The 13,747-nt window shown below is 33.7% G+C and overlaps 1 protein-coding gene across 1 annotated transcript; it reads right to left on the minus strand.

Moving 5' to 3' along the window:
- Window positions 1–867: 867 nt before the first annotated feature.
- Window positions 868–12,213, minus strand: BckdhB (Branched chain keto acid dehydrogenase E1 subunit beta). The gene is made up of 9 exons (XM_068774988.1): window positions 12,132–12,213; window positions 11,853–12,054; window positions 10,942–11,078; window positions 7,992–8,135; window positions 6,752–6,907; window positions 5,442–5,613; window positions 3,188–3,333; window positions 2,247–2,333; window positions 868–1,273 (listed from the first exon to the last, which is right to left on the minus strand). Exons 2-9 carry the CDS (start codon window positions 11,974–11,976, stop codon window positions 1,133–1,135), a joined length of 1,107 nt encoding a protein of 368 aa, XP_068631089.1. The 5' UTR covers window positions 11,977–12,054; window positions 12,132–12,213; the 3' UTR covers window positions 868–1,132.
- Window positions 12,214–13,747: the final 1,534 nt, after the last annotated feature.

A 13,747-nucleotide genomic window follows, 5' to 3' on the forward strand; every position in this document is an offset into this window, starting at 1 on the left:
CGACCTCTGTTAATACGCGATCCGACCTCGATTCCGACGAGGCCGGTTGGTTTTTGAACGAATGTTTAAATTTCATAGTATCTCTTCTGTTTCTTCGTTACGATTGCGAATTAAATCCAAAATTTTTTTTATGGAGTTCTATATTCAGGACACTGCTGGATATAGGCTTCCCTTTCTATGGACCTGTATAAAGACCGGCTGGTCATTTTCAAGGTCGAACGCTGCAATTGCCAACCTGTAGTTTGCACTCCAGAACCTTAAAGAACACAGTGCCTATCTGTTCTGTGGTTTGCAGCTGCCTCCTCGATTTGCCAATGAGCTGGGCTTCTCCATGGTTCGTTGAGGAGCGATTTTGCCAGTCTCCACATTAGTCGTCAGATCTTCGTCTAAACTGATGATATAAAATTTTGTATTTCAGTAGAACCTGTTGATTTGAAATGGCCGATATTGTCACTTATATCTTCGTCATGTAGTCAGTATCTTGTATCTCTACCTACTGGTTTGAGAAGAGATATCAATAATCTATTCGATGCAAATCAAACAAAGTATTTTATTAAGTAATTATTTTAATTACAGATCATTAAACATTAATAATTAACCGCTATGGCAAGCTACCCTGAGGTTCAACTTAACAGGAGGGTAGAACGATTTGAGTAGAGGTGGGGAGAACGTGATGAGGCATCAGGGAAGGAGGTTGTGAGCAAAAGGTGAAGTTGAGAGGCAGGGAGAAGATTATGAGGGTAGGAGGAAATTAGCCTAGCCTTTACTAGGCGAGAAGGGTGTGAGGTATGACGGAAGGAGGATGCTATGAGAAAAGGGTGAGATTGAACAGCAAGAGATTAGAGGAATATTGTGAGGTGTGAGGGCAGAAGGACACTGAAAGGATAGGGAGAAGGTTGTGAGGGAAGAAAGATATTGAAAAGATAGGGAGAGACGGTTGTGAAGTATAAGGGATGGAGGAGTTTAAAAAAGGGTTAGTTTGAGAGGCAAGGGGGAGAGAAGGTGGTGAGGAATTAGGAAAAGAGAAGGTAGTGAGCCAAGAGAGGACGGGTCTCTTTTGAGTTTAGAGTGGAGGAAGAAACCAGGAGATTACGAATCCACGAAGGATGGAAGGGTGAAGGATGTGATACAATCAGAAGTTTACAAGTTGTGCGAGCGCCTCGTAGCAGCGCCACTTGTCTGGAAGGTAGAAGGGCTCGAACACGTGCGGGAACGGCGTGTCCCACCCCGCCACGCGCTGGACCGGCGCCTCCAGCGACAGGAAGCACTCCGCCTGCAACACAACACCTTCACATGTAAGGTATACCCATGAGCTATCTATGGCACAGGCCTGGTCATCATCAGTCTATAGACCACTGCAAGGATTAGACCTCCTTCAAAGGCCGTCACAACTTGTCTTGCGTTGCCCGAATCAAGCGACTTTCTGCGACCTGAACCATGTCGATCCATCTAATGAGGTGTCTACCCAACTCACATCTACCAGCATATGGTCGCCACTCGACAACGTTTCAGCTTCAATGACCATCGGTTGGTGAACGATATACCCTTTGCCACTTCAGACAAGCAATTGTTCGAGCTATGTCGGTGATTTATTTCTTCTGATCTACTCATTTCTGAATTGATCTCATTACAAAGCTCCTAGCATAGCCATCTCCATTGTTCACCGAGTGACCTTGAGTCTATCAATATCTAGATGACCCCAGAATATGTAAAGAAACTAATTGGTTTAATAATTCTGTTTTACTTAATTAATGTCGGTAAAGCAGTGCCTGTTTAACATTGACACTTCATAGATGGCGCTGTTAACAATGGTGTTATGACGGCGTCCATTGCGGTCGCCAATCGGTAAAGCAGTTGGTATTTGAGATGTTAAAGTGATAATTTAAATATTGCAGGATAAACTTTAAAATGGAATCGACAATTTAAATAATAAACTTTGAATGTAGTTTCTATGTTTTCAGAACAACAACAATTATTTATTTGGAGCATATACCCGCATAGTCGCGAGAAATTGTCTTATAAAATGACATTAAAAGTTATTACCTCAGTTGTCTTATAAATATGTAGAAAAGTGGATTCAGATAGGTGTCTTGTAGTACACCAGAAGGTCCAGGAGTTATTTTTTTTTAGTATTCACCATGTCTCGAATATCGTTCATAAACTGTTCGTTTTCCTTCCACCTACTATATGTAACTTAAAATGGGTGAGGGGAGGGGGATCGATAAGAGTATGGTGCACATATTTACCTGAATGGTGGCAGCAAGCTCTGCGCCGAAGCCACAGGTCAAGGGTGCTTCGTGTGCGATCAGACAACGCCCTGTCTTTTCAACAGACTGCAAAGAATAAAATATTTAATTTGACACATACACTCATTTATACGGGAATGTAGAACTCTGATTGAATATTCATCACCAATAACACATTCAATTATATAGGTTCATGGATTTTCTATGGGACTAGTTGAAAGAAAGAAGAAATTCAGTGTCTTTCCACTACCTTAAAGATACCTCCACTTCCTTAACACAGTTCTGGGTGCCTGTGGTCTTGCGTTACCCACATATAGCTTCTTCCCGCGGTCTTACCTACCGGCTTGTGATCGCCACTCGAGAACCTTTCGACACCAACGGCCGTTAGTTGCACGAGCAATTTGCTTCGTCCATTGCTACTTCAGATATACAACTCTTCGAACTACTCCAATGGCTTTCGTTCTTTAATATTAATGAATTTATCAAATTAAATATCTAAACAAATAAATAAAATTTTACTTTTTAGTACATGCATATAAACACACACACACACACACATATATATACACATATATATATATATATTGTCTGTCAATTTTGACAGGATTTATGATGGCGGGAGACTGATGTAATATAGGGTAATTTAAGCTACTTTTATTTCAAGAAAATTATTAAACAAAAAAAATATTTTTTGTTAATTTCCACGCGGAGTCGTGGGCACAGCTTATACAAAATAAAATCAATATAAAAAAGAAAGATATATCATTCTGTCTTCATTACTAGTAATTTAAATTATATCCGTTGATAGAATTATAAATCAGCTAATTTTTAAATTCTTTATTACATCTTTACTTTTCATTATCTGTGAAAGGTGCGAAATGTCAGAATAATGGCGGGAAAATGGTTTCAATCTGTTTGGTATTGTGACATGTGTTACATACTTTGCAGACTGTCTCCTCGTCCCAGGGTAAGATGGACATCAGATCGATGACGTCACAACTGACGCCTAGTTTCTCTTGAGCCATCTGAGCTACCTCCAGAAGCACGTGGACCTGAGTTCCCCACCCAACCAGCGTGGCTGATGTACCTGAATTACGAAATCATTATTACAACCGTAGAACAGGTCCATGTATCCCATGTGATTTTTTATCAGTTTTTTTTTTACAACACGACTTACAAATCCTACCATTATAACATACACCACACAGTAACACAATTTCCTATAATGATACTTTAACTTGTGACATTCATGTTTCTGTTCTACCTTATTCAATACATTCAATATGTTTAATATTACTAACACAGTAATCAACTTTGATAACTTGATCCTAGGCCTAAGTTCCATAAGTTCCTTATATTACTCAGCAGTGGTAGCTCAACGGTAGAGAAATGTCACGAGTTCGATTCCAGAGATACAATCTTATATAATTCACACTTTGTGCATTAATCATATAGTATTGCCAAAGCTTACAAAAAAGCTTCCAGAGAATAGAAAGCAGCTTCCTCTACATACCATAATACCACACTGTGATCGCCAAAACACTAGCCAAGCGTGGCGATTGATATATCCCCCCAATAGATATCTTCATGGGATGTCTTACAGTGGGCATATAGAACCAGTGAGAAGCTGACTGCATTAAAATGTAAATAGAATAAGTTTAAACTTAATATTAATAATATTATTACAAAGCACGGGTTACAGAACCGTCTAAACAATAAATACCGAACCCTAGGATGAAGAACAGGCGTGGCCTTACAGTTATTTATAATTTTCTCGGAAATTCTAACCGAGTACTATCTCGAACTCACTATAACCTTATCCATAGTATAAATAAATTTACTCCCCATGTCGACAGTTCAGTGTTGTTTTTCGAGTTATAAGATTGAGATCTATGGTCAGTGATACAAAGTGACTATTTGGTAACTTATTTGCACAGTGATTTCTTAAGCGATTTAAAAGCGTAGTTTGGACTAAGCGAAAGTATACTTTGTGTTAAAGTGGGGTGACCATCTGATTTGTGAATAAAGGACTCCTTGAGAACCAGTGGTGTTTTATTTCGAGTCAGGACCCACGGTACGTAACAATAACTAAGGTGGTAATAAATATAATATATAACAGTGTAAGATGCCATTTATTTAAATAAAAAAGACATACACAGCTAACGATAAATACGACGTAATAAGAATATAAAATGATAGAATAAATATAGGAATATAATTAACTTATACGAGATAAACTACACACTGTGTGCAATACTGAACTGCAATTATTAGACAGTCTGGAAAAAGCAGAAGTATGTACAAGACTGTTTGAAACTAAAAACTATCTTAGTATATTATATATTATATTTATTTCAATTTAAACCCTAAAACGTGTGAACCAAAGCTAGGATCATCAGAACGAGCATGATAGAAGAGAAAAAAGAACAGAAATGTTACAATGTATAGTGACCGTGGTTTGGAATATCAGAATGACATAAATATAGAACAGTTAGATTTGAATGAAGTTGAAAGTAAAAGATAAGTTGAAGAATGTGAAACAGAAGTCAGTGAAGATGTTGAGAGATGGGTTGATGACGGTGATTTAAAGAAATATCCTTTTGTGGACGAGCCAGTTCTCCAAAAGGAGGTGATGCATATAACTTTTTAGAAATCTTATTTGATGAAACATTTTTCTCTATGTCTATGAGACAAACAAGTACTGCGAAATGATCTCAGGTGGAAAATGAAAATAAATAATAATTTCACACTTCTAGATATCTTCATTCTTCACGTGTGAAATCATCTTATTTATACAAAAAGATTCACAAAGTAACTGGTTTCTATTGCAAACATATTTTTTATATAAAAAATGGTCAACATAAAGCAAAAAAAAGTTTTTGAATCTGGAGATGGTGTCCAAAAATATGCCCTGTCTCGAATGGTTTAAATGTAATTAATAAATATTCACAAAGTAATAGAAGACATATATTTCAAACATAAGATAAGGAGAGGAGAGGTTTTATAAATGGCTGTTAAAAAAAAAGAAAGTACATTTAGTTTTCATTTAAAAAGTATTATTATGAGTCTAACCTTTTTATTATCTGTACTGCGTGCCATATAGCCTGCCGACTGCGACTTCAAATTTCCATCAAAAGAAAATAAAATAGTTTATATTTTCTGAACTTCTACATCTTATAGTGTAAGCAGACATACCTTCTCTGAGGAGTTGAGCCTTGCCAAGCGGCAGAGTATAGTCAGCAACGGGAACCTCTTCGCTGGCGGAACGGTACAGGATCTTCGGCTCCAGGAACACACATGGATCCTGCTCCTTGATGCAAGACCTTAGCAAACCTTTGGCGGCTATCGGACCTCTCGGCATCACTACCTGAAATTGATTAATTTACTAAATTAATGCACCTATAAATATATATATGTATATATATATATATATATATATATTCGGTCGATGGCGCACGGTTTAAGCGTGCAGAGCTTCCATTTTTTTTGAAGAAGCCGAAAAATGGCTTGATTCATGGATTGCCTCGAAAGATGAGTCATTTTTATAAGCGTTGTATTTTAAATAATAAAAAAAAAAAAAAACAGCGAGAACTTATTCAAGGTCCTAATATATAAATTAATGTTTGTCTGTATGTCCTTTATAGAAACGTAAACTATGCATTTGATCATGTGATGATCTTAAGCAAAGTTATTGTGCATGAGCTCACGAAGGTTTCTAAGTTAGTATGCACAATTTTCGATAGATGGCGCTACTGTCATTACAATGAATTTCATATATATTCGAGACGGTTAATGTTGATTTGTATTTAAACGAAAACAGCGCACGAATGATGATGTTACGACTTGTGGGTGGCTATAGAATTTACGTCGTTTAAAATTCATGTCAAGCTATATAATTAAAACAAATACAAAAAAAAATAAACAAATTTTTGTTAAGTAAGAAAGGGACTAATATACAGCTACTTCCGCTATGTAGCAATAGTCGTGCAACAAAGTGCACCGCCCGTCAGTCCGCTGATAAATGCCCAGTGACTCGGTGTTTGGCACTAATCGGTGTAACATAACTCCTGAAGATGCCCCGTGGAGGGGTGAAACACGTGTTGAGTAATTTGGCGGTGGCGGTTGTGTGATTCGAATTGTTTGCCGCATACGCATTTATAATAAAGAAAAATAAAATATTATTATTTAAATCTTTGCATTTTTTAATATTGATTCCAAGAATTTTTTGATTCACCCTCTTATATATAAACTTTATTTTGAGACAACACATAAGATACGGCGTATAATTATCTAACGTAATAATAATGATAATGTAAGTAAATCATTTGGACCATTTAGAACAGTATTTCCCAACGTGGGACCCACGCTCCACGGGAAGGGCAAAAGTGGACTCGTCACGAGTTTAATCATTTCGCTTTTATATAAAAATATATATGATACACAGAGGGCGTAAGAGTTTCCAAAAGGCTAAGGTCAAAATATAACCTTATATTCTAAATACTTACCCTCAGGCCCGGCGTGTGTGCGAAGTATGCCTCCGGGCTCTGCGAGTGGTAGAGGGCCCCATGACCGACGGCGCCGCAAGGCGCTCGGACCGTAAGTCCACCGGCGCAGAACTGCGCGCCTGAACGGTACCTCGCCTTCGCTGCTTCGTTCACCAGCTACGGATCACCAGCATCATGATCAACAATAATAAAAGGTTCCCATCACCAGCTGCTCCCAGTTCGTACAGTCAAATTGACTGCAATAGGCTAGGAGGAGCTGATATAAGTTGAAGATTATGAAATTACAAATATTGACTAAACTTTTCTCGTGTAAGGTTTGTGGGGCGTATACGACCACCGCTGCACTTTCCGTTCAGGCCATTCGCAGTTATCGTTGAAAAACAAAGTATTAACAATACTTTGGTTACAAATGAACTGTAGGCTCGAATATAGATAAATTCACATCACTTATGCGCGTTCGTAATGCATGTAAAAATTTATATTTTTTTCCCCACTAATTACATCTTTGCAGTATTGAAAAAGCGTAAAGGATATGTCTTAAACGACTTTTTTAATTTTTTGTGAGGGTCGTATACGCCCCATGCAGCCTGAATGGAATATTTTCAAAAATTGCCGCGGCACGGAACGTGTTAAATCGGATATTTTAAAAAAAAGTTACTTTTAAACATATTTATAATATTACATGAACTGTATAATTATAAATTTTACGGTACAGACATAAAACACGGGTAATCACCGCGTTGTAGGGGGTAACGGCTATTATTCGAGGTACATGAAAACGTATTATATAATACTGTTTTATATATATACTGTATATCATTTATGTTGAAGATTTATCAAGTGACGGTAATTACAGTTTTTAATAAAACACATACTGTACATATGGTACAGTCTATCCAAAAGTTAATGGTTTTAAAATAATATATACAGTACCCGGCGATAAATATTGCACATTGACCTTTGGAAAGAGACAATCGGCTAATTTCGGCTTCATAAAGCACTATCTCTGTCCCACACTATCTATGTGACGTTTTGTCAATCGTGCGACAGAGATAACAAGTCGAGAAGTAAAGTTTTGGTAAAGATGCGTTTATATATGGCCACTTTTTTCTGATATTTTTTTAACCGTACGATGGCTTTGACGCACTATCGCCTTTCCAGATATCAAGTCTCTAGTTATCATTATAAAAAAAATAAAAAAAGTGTAATGAAAAATTTTAAGAAAAATAAATGCCGTCACCTGATCAAATGCCGGAAATATGTAGTCTGCGAACTGTATTTCGGCAATAGCTGTTGCGCCAGCCGTGGCCAATCCTATGCCGAAGCCAGCTATTCCCTGCTCCGTCAGCGGGGTGTTGAACACCCTGTCCTTGCCGTATTTCTCCTGAAGACATTTAACAAGGGAAACTTATAAATAAAATATAGGATATTAATATACATGGTAAATGATAAAATCGTGCAATAGCTTTAAAGGGGTTAATATATAACTCTATTTTCAATCACTCTATATTAGGTGATCACTCTAAAACAGTGATTCCCAAAGTAGTCTATATCGACCCCCAGGGGTCTATGACAACCTGCAAGGGGTCTACGTCAGCGAAAATGGGGGTCCACGATAGTGGTTCTCAACACATATACTGATAGTACCTATTTACTTACATCATACTATATTATAATATCAAAACATTTAAATTATTTATAAAAGTACCTATGAAGTAATAAATTTGTTTATTTAACGTTACGTATATTTTACATAACAAAATTTTATTTTGAGTACTTTTAATTTAAATTCAATTAATAAATGTATAAATTAACATGTGTTTTTACTTTAAGTTTTTAACACGAAACTTTACTACAGTTAGAAATTTACAGGAAATCAATATTAGGTAAGTAGGGGGTCTACCCAACACGGAAAAACATGGCAGGGGGTCTACGACACAAAAAAGGGGAACTCTGCTCTAAAACAATACGACTGACCAATTACTTCTGGCAGTATGCAGAAGTTGGAAATTTAAAAACGCTTTTTTTAAATACATTATTATTACGTTGTTTATTATTTTGACACATTCAAAGTTTTTATATATATATATAACCGGTTTAAATCAAAATATTCGTTATATAAAGGCTGTTACACTTTCGGCATTGTTGTCCCTACAGGAAACTACCACTGGCTAGTCATACTGTATATGTAACTTTACACATAAAATGTTATTACATCTATATATAATCACCATGTATATATCGATGATCTCATTGTAAAATTACCTGTTTGTTAAAATTAATTATTCTGAGTATATCATATATTTTGTAAACACCTCTTTCATCATTATTTAAAACCTTAGTATGTTCACAGCTGGATAAAAACCTCCCCCATATCCAATAGGACATGTAAGAAGCAACCTGATAAGGTTCTGTCCCACAAAGTAGACAGATCATTTAAAAACTCAATTTGTATATATCAGGATTTCTTTGAGATCTTTATTTAAATTTATTGAATCATAATTATAGAGATATATAGGAGTGTATTGTAAAACCGCATTCATAAACATACAATAGTATTACAATACATCTAATTATTTAACAAAAACACTAAAGGCATCAGTAGTGTCTTGTGAAGTAAATTTTATAATGGTAACTTTTTAAAATGCTCTGCTATAAAGTGTAAAGAAAAACAAAAAATACTCAAAAAATATGTGAAATATTTTGTACAGTCAAACAGGTTAGATAAAAGTTGTATGCTTTTTCTTTATTTACTTGCTCACAATTTAGCATATAAGTTGAAAAATTTTTCGAAAAAAAAAAATACCTTTTATTACAAGGAAAATTTCCACAAGTTTATATTTTTAATTGCAAGTAAATGCATTATTTACAATTTAATGACATTTTTACATTACTGGTTTTCAAATGAAAAAAAAATCTTATCAAAATTTACATGAGAAAGATATATTATATGCAATTATTGTTGTTTCAGTCCATAGACAATCAATGCTAGGCAAAGGCCTCCCCCAAAGACATCTATGAGAGGTGGACCATAATCATCATGCTTGACAGGTTGGCGATCAGTGTGGTTAGTGGTATGTTGAGGATGCTGCTGCCAATCCTCTGAAAACTGGCTTATTAACAGTGGACAATCCTATATAATTAATGCGCAAAGTGTTATTTGCCACCAATGGGCTACCACTGCTGATTATATGTCAATATATTTATTTTATATATCAAGGGTGAAACACGCTAGGCCCGCAGGCCCCTTACGGTCCTTTCAACAAGTTTAAGCGACCTAAGTAAATTTTCCAAAATTTTATTTTATCAAGTTACTCCCACATCGACTTCTACACATGCAGTACTAACTTACATAAGAAAACTTGCTAAGTTTTTTTTAATAATAATGTTCATTATATAGTTTTTTAGATTACTAAGTATTAGTTTATATATGGTCCATAAAACAATTTTAAATTGGAACCCTTAGTTAAAAAGGTTGCACACCCCTGTTATAAACAGTATTGCAATACACTTTCATGTCTCTGAATTGTTTTGAAATCAAAAACGTTTTTTTAACAAAAAATACTGTTATTGAAGGTTAGGACATGATTTGTTGAGGGCGCTTCACAGACATGTGTGCAAAGGAACTATCTTTTCTTTATATTGAAAGATGTCTACAATCTAGTTTCTTTTAAATTGGACCCTTTTGTAATTCTTCACATAATGTACACAAATGGTCACTAAATAATCATAGGTGGATAATAAAATAAACAAAGAAGTGAATATGCTAGATCCAGGCGCTTCAAACCTGTCTTAACATAAACCTATGGTTGACTCCTAAGTACAACAGTGGACATCCTATGGCTGATATTATATTAGGAGCATTTACTCTTTACTTAGTTTAGCATAATAAACACGAGCTCTGAGACATTTATTACAAAGAGATGATGTCGACCTCACTCTGGTAACAGAGTGAATCTCAGGCCACAAGGACTGGAACATCTCAAATGAGGCGTTGTTCTCAAACCACAGATGGCTTTGATGTTGACACTTATAAATAATTATGATGATGTAAGCATGCACCAATTTCTAGTAATGATATACATAACTGAGCATGTATGTGACAGGTATTGTAATCAATATTTGATCAATGTATATTTTATTTAAAAAGAGAAGAGGTTTTTAATTTTTTTTTAAAATTGATCACTCACCTGCAAACCTAAGGAACATCTAAACACTCCTCCGAAACCTACATCTTCTCCAAAAAGTACAGCTGACGGATCTTCCTTCAATGTTATATCCATGGCATTATTGATGGCCTGCATCATGTTCATTTTAGATGTTTCTCCTGTTAAAATTATTTTTTTGTTATTTATTTAATCTTCAAGACATACAATGTAAGTAAGAGTGCACATACAGTGAAAGTGCTTTACAAATAGTGGTATTCCAAATTTGAAAATGCTTTTTTTACTATGGTATCATTAAAATACTTAACCATTGACTTTTGAATAGGGATTATACCATACATTAATTACCAGCAAAAGATCTATACATTCACCAATTTAAAGTTTTTACATCTAAAATGAATCATACTGTATAATAATTTAAGTTTTTACAATTTACTTGGGATCTGTTCTTCAATAACAGGCAATAATAGAATAAAAAATTATTAACAATGGCAAAAATCTTTTTACTATTGTCCAGTGAGAGAATAATTTAATCTTAAAAACTCTAGTGTAGGTAGGAAATATAAGTTATTATGTTTTATTTTTAATAAACAAGCAGTGTAAACATTTGTCCACAATTTCACGTATAACAAGAGAAATATCCAGATTCCCCATATATAAAATCATATAATACCTTCATTAATATTATAAATACCTAAATTAATGATTTATATATATTTCAGGAAATATATATAAAAGAAGTGTTTTGACTCTGAATTAAAAACTACGAATTGACGATTTTGTTACGATTTAATAATTAGATAGAAGGCTTTTCCTTTTGAAATTTTTTATAATTTATTTGTTAGTAAAACACGTTGTTCTATGATTAAAATAAATTCCCTGCGCTTCTAGATTTCAGCCGTTATAAATATATGTAAATAACAACTCTAACTTACCAGTAATAGGTTTTTCATTATCAGGATGGTATATAAAATGTGAAGAAAGTCTTTTTGCAACATCATTCGCGTATTTAGCTAACTTGGACACTACAATACTCTTATGCGTCAACAAACTAGCCATTTTCGTAAGCGTAGACTGACGACCTCAAGGCGTAAAACTTGTTTGTTGAATGAATTAAACAAACCAAAACCATCTTATCTGCAATTATAATTAACATTGATAAAAAGTGATAACCCAAGACGGTGCGTTTTTTTTCAATAGAAAATGTAAATTACTTTTGAAGCGATGTAACAGTAGCAACATGAATTATCCACGTTTTTAAGTGAAGAAAATGTTTTTATTACAAAATAATATAGCGAAAGTAAATACATAGATGATAAACAATTTCAAACATGACCTTGACATGTAATACAAAAAGGCATAACAGCCTTAAAGTGACGTTTAGAAGTTTCCATTATTCAGAAAACTTTTAAATATTATTTGTAATGGGATTCATGATATATCATTATTTTAATAAAATAAAAATGTTTATTTGACTAATTAAATATATTCATAATATTTTTATCAAATATGATCAACAGTGCTATTTATAAATATTTTTATAGTAATTTGACTTATGTAAATCAACGTGAATAAGAAATCTTTTTAAAATAAAAATGATTTCGCCATGTGATCACTTCCTTCGTAAAGATAAAACGATAGAAGTTATAATAAGTACTTATTTTCTTCCGATACTAAGTATTTTTATTATTGATATATTAAAACAGATTATCGAATAGGTATCGATTAAAAGTACTCGTATCATGTTTACAAGTATTTTTGCTTTTGACCTTATCCTGGACCTACTTTTGTGTATTTGAGAAGATGCAAATGTATTTGAAAGAGATAAAAAACTAAATGTTATTATTAAGGAAGATATTACAAAGTCGACTAGTGGATCTGAAGATAAAATTGCCAGCGAAGGTTTAAATTTTTAAGTCTGCGCTATAAAAACTAACCATTACAGAAATGGATCATTATGTCTCTATGTTGTAAGTAACTCTGCACTTTGCGACAGGCTATTTTTCAAAGCGGACGCGAGAGTTACTGTATCCAGAATTCCTCTAATTGACGAATACACCACAATATACTTTTCCATAAAATATTTTAAAAATGTTGTTTTCATAACAATGTGAAATCAGAATATTTGTTAAGATTTCCATTTTTTTCCTCTTAAAGATTATAAATCAAAACGATCGATACGAGTAAGTATCGATATTTTTATTAGCAATACCATATCGAGTAAAAATTTCAATACTTTAGTGGTATCGTTCATCCTTAATCCTTAGCCGTTGACAACTCCAAACAGACAAAATAGTTTGACAATATTGACAATTTATTTAAGATATTAACTATTATAATTGTATGTATTTATTTATGTTAAAACTTTAAAAACAAGATAACATATTACGTATAAAAAGGTTATAAATATAAAAGCACGCACATTTTATGTTTGTGTTTTAACGCCATCTATAAGGAAAATTTTCGTTATAACTACTATATTTGCTGACACTAGCTAAAATAGCTATTTTACTGATTTTGTAAATGTAATGTGTAGAAAGCTTTAAATGCAGCTTAAACTTTTTTATTATTTTACAAAGGCAGAAACAGAGTATTTTCTAATTTAAAAAAAAAAAACTTTTGATTATTAAACAAAATGTAAATACTTGTATTTGATTACAGGGATAAATTTATTTAGTTTGCAATTTTTTTTAAGAATAGGTTAATAGTTTTTTTTACAACTTACAGAATAAACAGTATGAATTACATTTTTTTACAAAAAATTGTTACTTTGCGATACATTAGTTTCTTTTGTAGATCGTTTAGATTGAATTTATCTTTGTATCTTAAT

The sequence above is a fragment of the Battus philenor genome, unplaced genomic scaffold (assembly GCF_028537555.1).
Source record: "Battus philenor isolate CCGP_79_NKW_IND1 unplaced genomic scaffold, ilBatPhil1.0.hap1 SCAF_8, whole genome shotgun sequence".
NCBI classification, from domain to species: domain Eukaryota; kingdom Metazoa; phylum Arthropoda; class Insecta; order Lepidoptera; family Papilionidae; genus Battus; species Battus philenor.